The sequence below is a fragment of the Typopeltis vanoorti genome, chromosome 12 (genome assembly GCF_054136105.1).
Source record: "Typopeltis vanoorti isolate ZY-2024b chromosome 12, IOZ_Tvanoo_1.0, whole genome shotgun sequence".
Taxonomy (NCBI): domain Eukaryota; kingdom Metazoa; phylum Arthropoda; class Arachnida; order Uropygi; family Thelyphonidae; genus Typopeltis; species Typopeltis vanoorti.
Window position 1 is genome coordinate 54853593 of NC_143560.1, and position 12690 is coordinate 54866282.

General features: G+C 33.4%; 1 protein-coding gene across 1 annotated transcript in view; it reads left to right on the forward strand.

The window, feature by feature from the left end:
• fab1 (1-phosphatidylinositol 3-phosphate 5-kinase fab1) overlaps positions 1 to 4837 on the forward strand; it is a 757444-nt gene extending 752607 nt beyond the window's left edge. Inside the window, exon 41 of the mRNA XM_090401892.1 lies at positions 4644 to 4837. Within this exon, the coding sequence (XP_090258018.1) occupies positions 4644 to 4837 (194 nt within the window). The remainder of the gene's footprint in view (positions 1 to 4643) is intronic.
• Positions 4838 to 12690: the final 7853 nt, after the last annotated feature.

Below are 12690 nucleotides of genomic sequence, written 5' to 3' on the forward strand. Positions count from 1 at the left end.
CTTCATATCACCTTTCTTATGTAATGGTATGAAAACCGACTTCTTCCAGTCTCTAGGCCATGATCCTGTCTCCCATATCCTTGTAATCAATCTATGAAACGCTCTTATCCCTTCATCCCCTGGGGCCTTATTGCTGTTAAGCAGCTTAACAGCTCTTTCAACTTCATGCCTAAGTGGAGGAGGTTCCAAATGAAAATTTTCCTGGTGAGAGGACTCCACATTTTCTTTATCCACTCTGCTGTACAGTTCTTCACAGTATTCTTTTCATCTGTTTTTGATTTCCAACTCTTCTGTTAATAATGCTCCATTCCTGTCTTTGATGACATTTAATTTAGGCTTAAACTTGTGCTTTAAGTCACGAACTCAATAAAACATTCTTTTATAATTGTGCCTCCTCATCTGGAACTCTATTTCTTCACATTTATTCAGGCTAAAGGAAATTTAACACAGTATTAAATAAAAGTTTCTAATTCAATGGCCACTATGTGTGGTGTGACTATAGGATGATAATTATTGATTATTTTCTGGATGGCAGTTTTGTTATACCCATTAGATGCCAATGTGATTCTTATTTTATTAAATTCTAATAGTAGAGAGTGTTCACAGAACTCACATGAAAAAGTTGTGTGAGCTCTGTGAACAAGAAGCCAGTGGATGTATCTGCCAGTTAAGAAGAGTTTCTGTAAACGGAAAATTCATTATTGCCTGTAGAGTTATGGATTATTAAGGTATACAGAAGAGAGAAATCCATGAAATGAAACCAAATATGAGATCAAGGAAAAATGATGCTGAAAAGTTGGTTTTTCAGGTGTTTCATAAAGTAATCAGTTGAAGCTAGTGAAATAGGAATGCCCATGATTGTTCCTTCTATTTGCTTGTATAATTTATTCTTCCATGTGAAGTATCCTGGATTGAGTAAATTTAATAATTTATCAGATAAACAGTTTTGCAAAAGTAGTAGTTTCTTGGAGTAGTGTGTTTTTTAATAGAGAAGCCAAAATTTTATATAAAGCTAAACTTCCACTTTTGAGTATTCAATTTTCAGAATTACAGGTTCTTCGTTTCTTATATCATAATACTAATGTTGTCATCACAAAAGCTGATAAAGGCAATCCCACTGCTTTAATGGATACTGCAGAGTAAAATCGCAAACTTAATGTTTTAATAAAGGACAGATTAACATGCAGTATAATCAGCAGAGATTAAACCCAAAGTCAAATTAAATAAATTATTGGATTCAACATTTTTCCTTGGAAAAATACTATGGAAACACTATGGAAAAATTGCAAATTCATCATGCTCATTCTCCCCCCCCCCCCATGTATCTAAGAGATTATCCATTACATTCCCTATTACATTACATTGACTCTCCAGCTTATTATTTAGCTAAATATCTTTCAGTTCTTCAAAACCTCACTGGCCAAATCAGCTCTTATATCAAAAACAGCATCAACTTCAAAGAGAAAATTAAAGATCCTTTGCCAAACAGTGAAAGTTTGGTTTCCTTTAATGTGGTTTCACTATTCATAAACATACTGCTCCAAGAAACTACAATTTTTGCAAGATGGTTCCAGCCTAAGTAGATTTTTAACTTGTTTAAATTTGCCATCAATCCAGATTACTTAACATAGAAGAATAACTTATAAAAGAATTATACATTAAAATAGAAGGAACAACCATGGACAGTCCTGTTTTACCAGCTTTGGCTGATTGCTTTATGGAACATCTGGAAAACCAACTTTTCAGCACCATTTTTCTTTGAACTCACACTTGGTTCCATTTCATGGATAATATCCTTTCAGTGTGGTCTCATGCTAAAACAGAAACCTTAAATTTTTGGAGAGAATAAACTCTTTATACACTCACATCAAGTTGACTGTTGAATGTGAGTCCAAGAAAAACTGTCTTCCCTTTCTGTATGATACTATTGAATTTTCCATATACAGGAAACCTTTCCTTCACTGGCAGGTACATCCACCTCAAGCACATCGCCAATAGATGTGATATGCTTGAGAGAATGAAAAACTTCTTTGGTTTGGGAGCAAGTTGGAATCAACTTGCAACATTTTAAAAAAGTTATTCTGTTCACACATTTAGCTGTTTTCACTAATTCTTTTCCCGAAATAGATGTTTAAAAAAAAATAATAAAAAATGAAAATTCTCTCCGTAAAGTATACTAATAGATCCATTGGCATACAAGTTTTTCCTTGTTAATCAGTCAGCTGTTTTTCATTAATCACACCATGTTCCTTCTGTTACTGCTGAAGAATTAAAGAATACAATATTGTTTATAGAATATCATCGGACTCAGCAGAATAAGTTTTTCACAGCTGATAAATAATGAGTTTTGAGCTGTGCCCAGACTGACACTAATGAAGAAATCTCAGTGTTATTGAAATGATTATTAGGTTGTGCTGTGGTTCCAAAAACCATTCTTATTATGGAGTTTATGTTTAGTATTGATAATGGCCTTCATAACTTACAATATTCCTTGGCTAATAAAATTTGTTTTCAAGCAGCATATATTCTATTTAAATCCATACCTCTTCATGGCAACTTATCAGAAAATAATATTCTAGCTTTATCATCTCTCAAATGTAATGAGAACATAGTGGTCACCAATACAAATAGAGTGCAGTTGTGGTTCAAAATAAAAATAATTACTTTAGGAAGCACCATCTATAGGTGCATTTCCAGAAATCCTACTCAATCACAAATTAACAACCTTAATAATATAGATGAACTTCATTCTTGGGATGAAGAAACCATCAAAAAAGTTAAGAGTTCGTCATGTATGATCTTCCCAAGATACATAAAGAAAATGTTCCATTAACACCAATTGTAAATTGTATAAGTTTGTTTGTGTGTGTGCATGTGTGAATTGTATAAATATTGTATTGTGTAAATTGTATAAACTCTCAAAATATTTGTCAAATCTTCTCTCACATTTACAGGTAATTCTTTCTCTTTTATTAAAAAACTTGGAATATTTTAAGAATAAAACAACAGAATTATCTTTACAACACACAGAGCTTTTAATCAGTTCTGATATAGTTTCACTCTTCCTAAACATTCCACTGGCTGATACAATTGATTGATTTTCCTCCTGATATTGTAAAATTATTCAAATTTATCATAAATTCAGGTTACTTCAGTTGGCAAAATAAATTGTACAAGTGGATAGAAGAAACTGTTATCGGTTCTCATATTTCCACTACTTGAGCAAATTATTTCATGGAATGTTTTAAACAGCATATTCTCAATGTTTGTTCTCCTCAGCCATCTATTTGGTACAGATATGTTGTTAATGATGTTTTTGCTGTATGTAACTCTTTCTAGTCTGAACTTCATGAAATTCTTGGGAAAATTAATTCAGTAAACCAGTAATTAAATTTACACTCCAAGTAGAAGATAACAATTGGCTCCATCCTTTTTGGATGTTATTATATCAACCTAATGGCAGTCTACAGTTCTCAGTATACAGAAAATCACTTATACTGGTAAATATATTAATGCTGCTTCTTATTATCACCTTTGTCAAAAATGTGGCAAAAGAAAGAATTATCATATTGGTGTTTAACGAGCATAAAGAAACTATCATCCAGAAAATAATCAGTAATTATCATCCTATAATCAGACTACAATCTAATGTTAAAAGGATTTCCATACTCTACTTTAAAGTGACTTCTGAACAAAATAGCACAAATGCTTTGCAAATACAATCTATACATAAAGTTCAAACCAGCATCAAAGTTATCTTCTTCTTTGCTACCATCTACCAAGGATCAATTGTCACCTCTATCATTGGTGTTTATGAAATTTTCTGTTCATATTGACTTTTCTGCTTTGGATAGGCTAGCTGTTTTGCTAAGATCAGAATCCAAGAACACCAAGACTACATGAGATTTTTAGAATCAGAGGGATTCAGCCTTGCTTCTCAAATCTAAACATAGAGTTCTCTGGAATCAAACCATGATTTTTCACTAGTAGATTTAAATATCGGTCATTTCCTTAAAACTTATGAAACTGTGCATCATTTCCCTTAATCTTAATTGATCAGACTGCATGCCTAGCTTATCTCAAAGTTTTGGGAAGTGATCCCCATAAACACTGTTTGTAATATATATATATATATATATATATATATTGTAATAATGCTAACCTGGAATTACAGAACTATACATTCCTGGAACATTAACAGTGCTTTTCCTGTTCACTCATGTCTAAGTCAGCTGTGACTTAGACATGAGGAAGTATACTCATACTATAATGAATGTGCTTGTGTTTCGATATTTGAATGTAACCAGTCTTTTGCATTTTCTCTGAATGTTACTCATGTTACAGTGAGCAAAATATATAGAAACTCATATTAAATTCTAACTTATCTTACATGTTTTAACCATTTGATAATATTATGAAAACAAAGATTAATTTACGTGTTACTTTATTATTTAAAGATTAGTTGTTTAAAGTTGTATCCAGATTGAAATATAAGCTGGTTATCTGACAATTATGGGTAATAACATACAGGATAAATAAGAGTTTACTGAAATTGAAACCTGCATTTGTTTAATTTTTTGAATATATTTTATTTAGGAAGACAGATTAAATATTGTGCTTAAATTCTTTTACTTCCCCTTTAGACTACATCCGCACATTTACTTGGGATAAAAAAGTAGAAATGTTAGTCAAGTCCTCAGGAATTCTTGGAGGCCATGGAAAACTACCTACTGTTGTATCCCCGGATATTTATAGTATACGTTTTTGTGAAGCAATGGATGGTTATTTTCTGTGGGTTCCAGATCGCTGGAGTGGTCTAGGTAATGGCATACACTGAAAAGAGGACAGGTAACATGATATTGCAGCCATCATTGTTGTCATATTCTGATATGATTTAGACATCTTAATCTGTTTTAGAAATGGATGTATCATATGTATCATATTTTTGGTAACCATATTGTAATGCAACAAGAGAATATCAAAACATGCCTTCATATTTATATAACCGAACCACATAACTTCTGTATTTGGACTTAGCATAATTTTTTACATTTGTACTGAAGTTTAATGAATGTTCATTAGAAAATCTTAGAAATACTCAGGGGTATAAATTACACACATTTATAATACAGTAGTTGATATTTTTTTTTTTACCTACATTTAAAGTTGTGCTCCTTTTTGGATCACATCTGCCAGAATGTAAGGATGATCAACTGATATGCATGTTTGCCTACAAAATGTAAAATATAATTTTACATTGAAATCCATTTTTATTATTGAATTATACAATAGATGGGAGAATTTTACTTCTTTATTTTTATTTTTATTTCATTTTTCCCCCTTTCAAATGCATTTAAAATTACCAATATATGATCTTGACATAGATGCCAAACAGATTGAAAGTTTTTATAAAAAATTAATGTGTGCAAAAAAAAATTTTTTAATTTAAACCAGTTAATATTCTGAAGCAAGATTTTGGTATCTTGCTTCAGATACCAAAATCTTGGTATCTTGATATCAACAGATCAAGCCATTATTTTCTCTTTTAATGCATGTATTAAAAATAATTGGTTAACTTATAATAATTATTGTGAGAAGACACTGAGAAACAGAAATATGTTTAACATGACAGCAGGTAAGGCTCAAAAATTATACCACTGTATGTAATAATAGTAAATTCTGCTGGCATTTTGTAGTTGTAACAGCTGCATCATACTGTGAACTGTGGTACAAGTAGCGTTACTTTCTAAAAATTGATAATGGCCATTCATTTTTTAAAAACAGTTGTACCAAAAGAAAAAACACATTAGGAAATTCTAATCATGTTCATTCCCAAATAGTATATTTTTAAAAGGTAAAGCATGGCCACTTCTGATACAGTTCTTTAAGTCATATTACAAGAACTGTTCATTATCCTTAATACTGTATGTTCCAGCATGTAAAATTAAAAAAAAATAATAAAATTTAAATACAGATTTTCTAAAAGGCATTAGAAATTACATTTTTAGGTATTTAAAATTTTTAACAGCTTACTTTTTATGGCCTTTTTAATAGCCTAAATTATGTGCATTACTTTATACAGTGCACTCCTAGTGAAATGATGTCACTTCTTTTCTGTTATAATTTATGGTGTGTTTTTTAATAGAGTTCCAGTTGGATATCATCATTCCCTAATACTCTGAGTGTCTCCTTACTAGTTTCCTATCAACAAGTTTCTTTCACATATTATTTGATAGGTCTCTAATTTGATCATCTCTTGCTTTTCTAGTTATGACCACCTTAAAAGACTAAAATGTAGATAAATCAATCCATTTCTACTGTATCTTTCCTCTAAATGTTTTCCCCTTGCTGCTTTTGTTTGATATCATTCTCTTTCATCTTCCACCCCACCACAGTTCAACTCGGCTTGTACCTTCTTGAATATTCATAATGTCAAGTTCACTGCTGATATAAGCATTTTTAACATGGAACCCACCATTGATACTACCTGTGTACTCTCCTACTTTCCCTCAGAATTCTCATATTTATTATCTATAGTCTTTGAGTGATTGTGTTATTTTTAAACTGTCTCTCAAATTTATGTACATGTGTTAAAATTGGATTGAAAACTGTCTTGTATACTGGAAATTTGGCTGAATTCTCTTATTTGATATGACTGTATTGATTTGGCCCTTCATCATATTTATTTTATTTATTTTCGTTTCTTATTTATTTCTGTGTTTGCATGCTATCATCTCATCTTGGCAGTGAATGAACTACAGAATAATTTTAGCACTTCATTCACTGCCAAGACTAAAGTCAATTTTTTCATGTTTTCCTGCCTATTTTGTAGTAGGTGTATTTTATTTATTTATTTATTTTTAAATCCCATTCATGAAAAACTGGGTGAACTGAGGGTTAGATTATCCAGAAACCTAACATGAAACATCTTCAGGCCTCAAAGAAGAATAATGGCACACTGAAAATTCACCTTCCACCTGATGATATTCATAAAGATCCACATCAGTAATGGAATTTGATCTCATGACCTATTGGTTGAAGAGTATAGAAACTATCCACTAGGCTAGCCAAGCCAGAAACATTCAAAGGAGAATATCATCCTGTATAAAGTAGGAAATGAGCTGAACATTCCATGTTTTGACATTACATTAAATATCATTTTCTTTAATTATTTACTTTACTTAATCCTCCTCTTTTACTTTTACAGTGTCAAGGTTTTATTCTTGCAACTGCAACTGTACTCGAGGATAAGGTGGTTAGCCCTGTGCCTCCCGGTGTGTCCTATGTCTGTAGATGTATGTGTTCACGGGGCCAGTTTGCCTGTCCTTGGGAATGAAAAACCCCAAGTTTCCAGGTGAAAAAATCCCCTATCTCAGTATGAGACCAACTAACTCACCTTTCGTTGAAAGAAGCCAGATAAACATCCCTCATGTCACTGACAGGAATTGAACCCAGGTTTTTCCGACTAAAGGGCTTTGTCTATAACAACTGAGCTACGAAGGCTTTTCTTTAATTATACATAACATAAATAGCATATGACCCTGCCTTACACATGATTTGATGCCAAACCATCTTTTAATTCTATCAAAGAAAAATACTAATAATTTATAAACTGGTTTTCAACTGGTATGGAAAACTGGCATGTAGATCTCAGCCAGCACATCTCAAGTAAAGAAGTTTATAGCAGTAGCAGGAGGGTGTTTGTTCCAGATGCTTATGTAGGAAAACTGCATAAGATAACAATTCCAGCTTTTTAGTAAGAGGGCAAATTAAATACTATATATGTGTGTGAAGAAAATTATATGGCATACAGAAAAAAGTTTAATTCAATGATGATATTTCAATCCCTATATTGGAATAATTTTCAAAAATATGTATGCAATAATCATTTTATTTTCATGGCAGTTATGTGCAACTAATTTCTTTGGATAGTGCAACAATGGCTAGAAATAGTAGTCCAGTATATGGTACATGCCTCTATAAAATTAAACTATGCGTATTACCTCAGTTAGTTCTATTTAGCTGTGATTATGGTGAGATAGAGGAAATATAAGTTTCAGTTACAATAAATATTATTATCATCATCTTACCTCTGTGGAGTCAAAAGACTAAGTGTGGGGGATCCCACTGTCATACACATAACTGATCAAACCATGCTTTAAATGATTTATCATATATCAAACAATGATTTTTCACCTCTGCACTCAACACTCTCAGGTAATACATTCTGATAACCTACCATTCTCTAAAAAACCTACTACTCGCTCCCCTCCCCTTCTTCGCATCCTTTTTATATAACTTCAAGGAATGGCTTCTTATTCTTCCCCTGTCTTTCTCCATTCTATGAGAAACTTCTTCCACTTTAATTTGGTAATAATCCCTTACCAACTTATATGTTAGAATCATATCCCCCCAAAGTCTTCTGCCATCCATTAGAACTCTGTGAATTGCATTTTCTCATTCTTTCTTCATACTCAGTGTTCCAAAAATGAGAAACCACCTTAATCAATCATTTCTGAATCCTTTCCAATGCCTCCTCATCCTTCTGAAAATCAGGTGAACAAATTTTGTGAACAGTAATCCATATGCAGTCTGATCAAGGCCTTATACAATCTCATTACTTCTACATATCAGTATTCTCCACATCATTGCCATAATCCCTTGCACGGTCCTCACAATTTCAGAAATACTAAAAGTTCAGGTCCTTATCCACTATCACCCTCAGATTCCTATATTCTCCTCTACTTCTCTAAGATATCTTCACCATTTGTATACTGTGTTTCTTGTTTTCTAAACTTTAAAACCTTACACTCTGTGAATTGAACTATAATCCCACTCACTTTGTCTGTTCATGTCCTCTTGTAAATCTGCAACAGCTGCTCTACTCCCCATGGTTCTTCCTAACTTTGCATCCATTGTCCTTTCACAATGTCATTAATATAAAAGTTAAACAGCAACGACTCCAAAATCAGGCTCCTGGAGCATAATACTAGTGACTTCAGGATATTGCTTCCCCATACCAAACTTGCTAATATCCAGACAGTCTAGTACCAATCTTCTGTTATCCAATCCCATCCATTCCAGTTTAATTAACATCTTGTTATGCCCTTGCAAAACCTAAATATGCCACAGTTCCAAAATCCAAGTATAACAAATAAAGCTAATTTTTTAATGCAAATCCCACACATGAGAAGATGTTCACAGTATAATACACTTGTAGTATAGATTGTTTGTGGACTCTCATTGTTAGAAATCACAATCCATTAGGATATCACACTTCCTACAAATCTACACTTATTCATCTTTTCGATATATACATCCTCAATAGCTCTCCCACATATGCTACACTCCTGATAGTAAACCATTCTCAAACAGCATAAAAGTTAACCTCTATGGTTCTTGTTATATGTTCTTGCTTCTTCTATGTTGGTTACACATGGCTTTTAATTTTTCAGGAACTGAAAAATTAAAAGAGCACTCCTGTGTTGTTTAAATAATCATAAATAAACTACAACTTTTTTTTTGTGCAGACATCAGGGAAAATGTTTCTTCTGTCTCATTATGCACTAACAGCATTTATGTGATATCAAGAATAGAATACCATTATCATTCAAGAATAAGTATAGAAATAAAAAATAAATATAAAATTAATTAAAAAATTACTTAGTAAAACTATATATAGAAAAAGGATAAAATATTATATTATATTATTATTATTATAGCCCTCCAAGGAGTTACAAGACTCATTGTGGGAGGTGCATCTTAGACAACACAAAGTCTATCATACCACTCTTTAAATCTGTTCACCATCTGTACATTCACTACCCATCAAGAAATGAATTCCATGGGCCAACCATCCTCCACACACATGCAAAAGCCACTCCTTACCCTCATGGATGGATGGCCTCTTGTCCTTGTTGCTTCTACTTTATGAAAAATCTCCCCCAGTGAGAACTAGGATCCAGAGTTGGGTTGACAACAATGGTATTATCTTTGATAGACAGCATGGATTTGCTAAAGGGAGGTCATGTTTTAGTAATCTACTTACTTATTACAATTAAGTGACTGCTTCCTTGGACAGAGGAGAAGGATACACAGTAATATACTTGGATTTTGCAAAGGCTTTATAGAGTACCTCATGATAAGTTGACAGTCAAACTAGAGAAGATGGGGTTGGATATTAGATTAGTGCATTGGATTGGAGACTGGCTATCTGATAGGTATCAACAAGTTGTGTATGGGAATGCGATATCCATGAGTCTGTTTTAGGGCCATTACTGTTTAATTTAACTTGTATATTAATGATATTGGCAAAGATTTGGATGGAGATATTCACTTGTTTGCAGATGATGCAAAGTTTGGACGAATCATAAAGAATAGTGAAGATGTTGTGGCCTTGCAAGCAGACTTGAATAAATTGAGTGATTGGGCACGGAAATGGGGATATGAGTTCAATGTTGCAAAATGTAAGGTTTTAAAATTTGGAAAACAAAGATGGGATGCAGAATTTATGCTTGGTGAGAATATATTGTTGGAGGTAGAGGAAATAAGAGATCTGGGGGTGATGGTGGATAAGGATCTAAAATTTAGGGGACACATCGCCAAAATTGTGAAGATAACACAAAGGCTTCTGGGAATGATGCGAAGGACACTGACGTGTAGAAGTAGGGAGATTCCTGTTCCGTTGTATAAGGCTTTGATTAGGCCACACATAGACAAACCAGGTGCCCAGATTTGGTCACCTGGTTTTCAGAAGGATGAAGATATGTTGGAAAGGGTCCAAAGGCGACTGACTAAGGTAGTTTCTGACCTCTGGAATGTTGAGTATGAGGAAAGATTGAGAAGATGTAATTTGCAGGGTCTGGTGGAGAAGAGGAAGAGGGGGAGATATGATAGAGACCTACAAGTTGGTAAGGAGTTGTTATAGGATCAATGGGGGAGAAGTTCTACAGAGAATAGCAGGAGATCAGAGGAGAACCAGAGGTCATCCCTGGAAACTGTATAAAGAGGGTGTGAGTAGGGAGTGAGAGGCAGGTTTTTTTTGTGCAGAGTTGTGAATGATTGGAATGCCTTACCTGAGAGTGTGGTGTCTGCAAGGAGTTTGAATGTGTTTAAGACACGGTATGATGAGATGTGTGTGTGTGTGATAAAAGGACCTCCCAGATAAGTCTTTGACTCCATGAGGTCTTGGGGTAATGATAATAATAATAATCAGTCTTGTAACTGCCTTTAAACAGTTTAAATGTCTTGGTCTTGTCACCCTTTGTCTGCTATTCACTAAACTCTAGTGTGCATGTCTTTAGTCTGTTCTCATAACTAACATTGTGAAGTCCTGATATTATTTTTGGTATCTGCCACTGTACCATCTCCAAGGTTAATTAATTTATCCTCTTCAAATTCTGGTGACTAGATCTGAGTACAGCCAGGTGCAGTGATCAGAGCTTTATATAATGAAATCTAACCAAACCTAACCCACTCTTTTATCTCTACTGATCCTGCTTAATATTGAAGGAATCCTCTTGGTTACCTTTGCAATATGTCTCCTAAACTTCAAAATTTTAATGACTATTCACCCCAAGATTCCTTGCCTCATCCACTTTCTCTATATACTTTTATACATAAATTAGCTTTCTTATATTCCCAATATTGTTTAAGCATGATCTGTACTATGCTGTACTGTGTGCAGTAAAAGGTTAAAGGGGGTGAGAAGGAATTAATTAACAATTAAAATAACTCAAAACTACACAAGTTAAAAAAAAAAGTTATATTTTTACAGCATTGCTTTAAAATTTGCTCAAAATAGTAAAATAATTCAAGGCCAAATACTTTTCGTGAATTTAATCAAATGGCCCATTTCATTATGATTATATCAGACATGAGAATTTACGCAATCGAAGAAACGAAGAAAACAAGGAGGAGGATGGAGACCATCGTTAGATTCTCTGAAATGTCTTCTTAATGTTCCAATAATGGTACTTATTGTTCCAGCATCAATGACTCCTCTCTTCTCTATGATCAAGTTATTCAAATTTATGCACATTAAATACTCTTTCTTTCACTAATCACCTCACAAATGAAAATATTGCACAATACAGAACAGAATTACTTTGAGAATAAGTACTTCTACTGTACATACAATTCAATAAAAATCAAGAACACACACACACTCCAGCTGCTCTAGCCCAGCATATTTCCTAAAAATGGACTTAATGAAATAAGTAAATTCACTGAAAAATAGTAAAGATGGCAAAAGTGGAGTACAAGAAGAAATTAGCAAATCAAGCCAAGAAAAACCCTAGCGAGTTTTTTTTTCAATGTGTGGCAAGTAAAAAAGAAGAATAATTATGGCAAGATGATGTTAATGGATGAATGAAAGTGATAGATTGGTAACTGCTGCAGAGGACTAGTCAAAGTATTCAGTGAGCATTCTTCATGGTGTTTCATCCTCAGTATGAAAAGCTCAAATATAGAGAATAAACTGAGAGAAGACTTACTGGTGAGTGAGCAAAAGATATAAGAGGAGTTAAGTAAGCCAGATGTAAATAAAGCAATAGGACTTGATGTTCCAGGGAGTTAGCATTAGCCTTGATCTACCTGTTTAACAAGAGTCGTGCAACAGCACATTCCGAAAGGAGGGGAAGGAAGACAAAATTGTTCTACTTCACAAAGATAAGGCTACAAATTTAGGCC